Source organism: Poromitra crassiceps, assembly GCF_964638095.1.
Source record: "Poromitra crassiceps genome assembly, chromosome: 9".
NCBI lineage: Eukaryota > Metazoa > Chordata > Actinopteri > Beryciformes > Melamphaidae > Poromitra > Poromitra crassiceps.
Genome location: NC_139630.1, coordinates 16193900 through 16199899, shown reverse-complemented (window position 1 = coordinate 16199899; position 6000 = coordinate 16193900). Strand labels below are relative to the sequence as shown.

The 6000-nt window shown below is 44.2% G+C and overlaps 1 protein-coding gene across 1 annotated transcript in view; it reads right to left on the bottom strand.

Annotated features, from left to right (window-relative positions):
* Positions 1 to 2983: 2983 nt before the first annotated feature.
* Positions 2984 to 6000, bottom strand: part of hadhb (hydroxyacyl-CoA dehydrogenase trifunctional multienzyme complex subunit beta) — a 28926-nt gene continuing 25909 nt past the window's right edge. Inside the window, exons 15-16 of the mRNA XM_083643280.1 lie at positions 3883 to 4047; positions 2984 to 3516 (exon numbers count right to left, since the gene is read on the bottom strand). Of these exons, the coding sequence (XP_083499406.1) occupies positions 3481 to 3516; positions 3883 to 4047 (201 nt within the window). The 3' untranslated portion in view covers positions 2984 to 3480. The remainder of the gene's footprint in view (positions 3517 to 3882; positions 4048 to 6000) is intronic.

The following is a 6000-nucleotide window of genomic DNA, read 5'->3' as shown; positions in this document are numbered from 1 at the left end:
GAGGAGAGGGGAGGAGAGGAGAGGGGAGGAGAGGAGGAGAGGAGAAGAGAGGAGAGGAGAGGGGAGGAGAGGAGAGGAGAGGGGAGGGGAGGGGAGGAGAGGGCAGGGGAGGAGAGGGGAGGGGAGGAGAGGAGAGGGGAGGGGAGGGGAGGGGGAGAGGGGGCCCGCCGTGTGTGGGTGTGCGTGTCTCCAGTGTGTCTCCAGTGTGTCTCGCAGGGTGTCGAGGCGCTTTTTGAAGCTTTAAAAACACAAAGAGAGAAAAAAACACTCTCTCTCTCCATCTCCCCATATTGACATTTTGAGCAGCGTTTTGCCTCTGCAGTGAAACATTGGTTTTATTCCCCTCAGCAGCGCTGGGTGACAGCTCAGGCTCGGCTGCATTAGTCACCTCGTCCCGCTCGCAGTCGAGGATTTTTTCTCGTTTTTAAACTGAAGAATTACATCTTTAAATACATTTTAAACGGAGGTGTCTGCAGCTCTGAAGCTGTGCTACGTAACAAGCCGCCCCACCTGAGCTGTGTGTGTGTGTGTGTGTGTGTTTGTGTGAGCCAAGATGTGTGTGTGTTTGTGTGAGCCAAGATGTGTGTGCCAGACATGATGAATCAAGAGAGGAAGGGGGCCCACAGAGACTGCTTATGTATGGGGCCCAGAATTTTCTGCTACACCCCTGAGTGTGTGTGTGTGTGTGTGAGAGAGTGTGTGTGTGTGTGTGTGTGTGTGTGTGTGTGCAGACTCCCCTGTGAGCGCTAGGGGAATCATACACACCAAAGTGTCTGTTACACAGAAAAGAGACAATGTGTTGATAGAAATGTACCCATCCAGATTAAATTAGACAAAGGATTTAGCGGGTGTGAAAGATTGTTGTGCGCACAACCATATTTTCATCTAGTCACTCGGCACCCAAATATCACCATGTCTTATAATACATTTACATCCATGGTATTATTAAAGTGACAGTGGTTTGGGTTTGAGGGGCCCCCTTTAAGATCTCACTTAGGGCGCCAAAATGTTCACCAACGCTCCTGGTGTGTGTGTGTGTGTGTGTGTGTGTGTGTGAGAGAGACTTTTAAGTCACCTGCCAGTCACATTCGCAGTTTTCCATATTCATGTAGTTCTAAATCAGCAGGAAGCCGGAGCGTTCTCCTTTAGGTCCTCATTACCATCAGCAGTCGTGTCACAGTGTAGTTCACAGCCAGTCTCGTGCTGCCAGGGTACAAATACACATTTTGGCGATGTGGATTCTGCCAACATTTAAAACCAAGAGTATCCCAAGAGTATCTCACACACACACACACACACACACACACACACACACACACACACACACACTTTTTCTTTATTTTTTGTTACCAGAGTTTTATAGGGCTGGGCAATTAACCAAAAATTTATTGAAACATTTAGAACCTCTAACTGGCTTAATCTTGCTCATGATATTTAATTGAATTAATTGAATGTTAATACGGTTAATACCTGCGTGCGTTCATGAATTGTCCCCTTAAGAAAATACTATGTTGTTTTCAGTCATGTGGCTCCACCCTGTCAAAGCAAAGCTGTCAGCATGAAGGATGACAGGAGTCAACAGTCCAGTCCAGACCTTGTCAGATAACTGCAGGATTACTCCATTTACACCTGGTTTTTAAATGCCACCTGTATCCGATTAAGTTATCTGGATAATGGTTGCATTAAAAAAACTGGTATAAATGAGGTGAAAGATATCTGAACACAATGTGAGCGAGACTACCTCCAGATGTGGTCAGAAAGATCTGATCACGAATGCGTTTAGACCTTGCGTTAACATGCGTTCTTCCTTATCCAGATAGAGCTCTCATTTAAAAACCAGATGTAAATGGGGTGTATGAGGGCAGTGTAAAAAAAGAGTTCATTACTCGTAACCAAGCAAAGGTTTGAAATAAACGTGATATTGATTTGAAGCCATATCGCTGCCCAGCCATATTCTCTAGGCTACATACTGATCTAATTTCTTTTGCCAGTTCCAACCATTTCAATCCCTGTTGAATAACACTGCAAGATGTCACCCATGCCTCAAGGCCTTCATTCCACATGGACAGTCATTCATTTCAACACCACCGTATCAAATCGATAGTTTCAAACCTAAAGCCAGAGTCAAGCCAGAGTATGTTTACATGCAAACTACTGATTAAGGCAAAACCCAGACTACTAGAATCGTCATGTAAACACCTTCATCTGATTTATTAATTGGGATAATTGGCCATAATTAACAGAGAGATTTCTGCTCAATCTTCACATTTATTGGGGTATATAAACACCGTAGATTTCCTCTGGTTTTTCAAATTGTATATCAAATTTCATCAGAGGCAGAAGCCAGATGTTGGATTTACAAAACAGACATATACAGATTATTATTCGGAAAAGACTAAAGACACACCTTTTCAGGCTCCATCTGGGCCCTTCTTGAACTAACTTCTTTCTCTCTTTAAAAAAAATAAAAAATAACCTGAACTAAACTTGTACCACTGTTCCTTCATTAGTTGTAGTTGTCATAGACTGTGTTGCATAGTTGATTGCTCTATTGCTGACAAAAATGTGTTATTGTAAGTCGCTTTGGATAAAAGCGTCTGCCAAATGACGTAATGTAATGTAATTATAAAACAGATAGTTCCGGTCCTTGATTGTGATCGTCTGAACCGTGTTGGAAGCCGTATAAACACACACCTGTGACTGCATCACAGTATCACTGCGCCATGTTAGCTAGCTGTTAGCTAGCCCGCTACCACAGTCTCAAAACGCCACTGAGTGACCAAAGCATTAGCTAGTTAACCATCTTGAGTCGCACTCTTCCCATGGGAGGTTCAATAATGTGGCTATCCTTGCAGCTAAGCTAATCACACTATTTCACCCTATGTAAATGTTGTCATCAAAACAGCCCAGTAATCAGAGTATTCATGTCCATTTCCAGAGCAAAATAGGATAACCATAAAACAAAAACAGAAAGGACTGCCCATCTGGTTAACATCTTCCCATTTAATTTCAAGAGTTTGTAAGAAAACAATATTACAGCGTTTATAAACATCTTATTAGCATCACAGAAGCTCTCATGAGTGTTCAAACCTCGCTATGTTACATTACCCAATCGGTGACAACGCCGACTGGCCCCGCCTCTACGTCCACAAACTCACAAAGGCAACATTCCTGTGGAAAACGCTGCTATAATTTAACCCATTGATACCTGATGCAGCATTTGCGTGTATATCCCTCATTTGCGTGTGTATCCCTTTAAGACCGCAAACCGCGTCTTAAAGGGATACACACGCAAATGCTGCATCAGGTATCAATGGGTTAACAGAGTCTGATAAGTCACATTGACATACAGTCCTTCACACACACACTCTAGCCCACTCCCCTCCGATCAAGGCAAAGCGGTGCTGGTATGTGCAGTTTGTGGCACGGGCGTCCGTGTGCGTGTAGTCGTCACGTTGAAGCTGTAGAGGGCGGTAGAGATCACTGGGGGTAGGCCTCGATCACCATGGCATGACCCTGGAAAACACAGATGGATTGTTTACATACAGCGGCCATCTTCTTCTCCTCTGATTGGTAGGTAGTGCTGCCGCCTAGTTGAGCAGCGCTGCTCTCCCCCAGAGGAAAACAATGACACAGCCAGCGCAGAGCTATTTAACCGCGGATCATGTGTGGGGGGCTTAATGCTTCAAAGCTTCAATCGTTGCCATGGCAATCAATGTCCAAATCAGCGTTCAAATGCTTTTTGATTTTTTAAGTTTGTATTTTCTTCTTCATTTCATGTAGAAAAACAACCCACAAAAGGGTTTAAATTATAACGTTTCAATAAAAAAGCTTGTGTGACTCTTCTGCTGCGGTGTACAGTGGCGTGTGTTATTTGCTCACCTGTCCTCCGGCGGCGCACGCTGCCACCAGTCCGTACTGCCCGCCCTCCTTCTTTAGCCGGTGGGCCACGGTGGTGACCAGCCGGCAGCCGGTGGCGCCGAACGGATGACCCAGAGACAGAGAGCCCCCCCACAGGTTGAACTTGTCCATGGGCGGCGTGCCCACCTGCACACAGCGGGAGACCCACACTTAGACCCGGGGAGAGAGAGCGCACTAGAGGATTATCAAGCCCATTAACAGCATCCTCATAGGAGGCTTTGTGAGGAGTTTATGGATTCAACCTTACCAGACTGAGCAGCTCTGATCATATGAAACATCTTTGATATTGACAACCCGGGGATTACAGATTAGTCCAAATTATGGAGACGACAATAGACAAAGTTTAGAGTGAGGTGAGGCAGAGGTAGGACTGTATATTGTTTAGAAAATGACGACACGAGAACCAATACCAGTATCCTTAAAGTGCTAGCAATACCAGTAGAGCAGGGGACAGCAACCTAGGGCACGCGGAGGGGTAATGTAATGGCAAATTGTTGATCAAGTGTGTATTGATTGATTAATTATTAATTATGGCCCTTCTAAGATGTATTTTGTGAACTGTGTTTTTCATCAATGCAGAGGATTGCTGTTCAAGGAGAACATGTAAGTTTCTGTGAGAACATATGTCTTGTTTTGGGAAGTGTCTATGGGAATAGAGTTTCCTGTGAGAACCTGTGTCTTGTTGTGGCTCTAGACTCGACTTGTTATGTATTCTTCTGAACATCAGATTAGCTACATGGCTGAATGGAAAGAACTGCCCTCCACGGTGAGGGGCGGGCATCGATAGTTTTCAGTATAAGATGTGATGTAAACAATAATTCGGGGCTCTCGTATTGTCAAATGTAGACAAGGGGAGACCTCTGCGCAGAGATGATTGTGGAAATAAAACCTCGTATGAACATTTAAAACGGATATCTCATTATTGATGAATCAGCAGGACATTGCAGTGGATTTTTCCTCCACAACTTGGGGGCTAGTCCGGGATTGTGGTCCTTTTTTGCTGGACCGGGCTGTAAGCGGGGAGTCGACTGATTGATCATCTCCTGTTATCAGGACCTCAAAACTCGACTTAGCTTACGAGTGGAGGGGTCGGCCCGCCTGCGCAGCCCTGCCCGGTGATTGAGATCTACAAAAAAAAATCCGGTGAGAGGTGTGGAATGCATTGTTGTTGATTGACCAATTATCGCAAATTTTGTTTAGCTGAATACTGTTATACAGTTGGTTTTAAAACATAGGCAATTGCAATTTTTGGTAAAAGGTACAGGTCTGGGGGATTGTGTAGTGGAGAACGGATGTAACTTCTGCCTGGGCAATTCATTGCCTTTGAGGGGAGTGCGGGGTCCTGGGGATGCTCGCGTGAGATAATATTAAATAAAACTCACTATTGCCGTTTCGAATATACTCACTGCCGAGAGGGTGAGGCGATGCGTTAGGTTAGAACGCACGTGTAAGAGGAGCTTACTAGAGTCGACTCGTTTTGGGCAAGATTTAGAGAAAAAAATCGGCCTGTTTGTCGACGGGCAAACAGTAAGACGCGGGTTGAAAGGTACACTTGGCGTCGACGTAAGTTGAAAGGTATACTTAGCGTCTAAAAACTGCAGTATAAAGTGGAAAAAAACCACATACCCAGACCTGAGCGTTGCGAAAAAAAGAAAAGTTGTTTTCAAAAGGTCTTTTTCCTTTGAACAAAAAAAATTAAAAAAAAAAAAAGAAAAAAAAAAAGGGGGAGAGTGTGGGTGAAACTGAGCAGTGAGGCTCATTGAGAGTGTGGGTGAAACTGAGCAGTGAGGCTCATTGAGAGTGTGGGTGAAACTGAGCAGTGAGGCTCATTGAGAGTGTGGGTGAAACTGAGCAGTGAGGCTCATTGAGGAAGAAAAATGGGAAAATGAATGGGAAATGACTGAGAAATTTCTCTGAGCAGTGAGGCTCATTGAGGAAGGAAAAATGAGAAAAATGAATGAAAAATGAATGGGAAAGAATGAAAAATGAATGAAAAATGAATGGGAAAGAATGAAAAATGAATGGGAAATGGTTTTGGGCTTAAACAGGGGTTAAACGTTCAAATTAAACTTTTGTTTT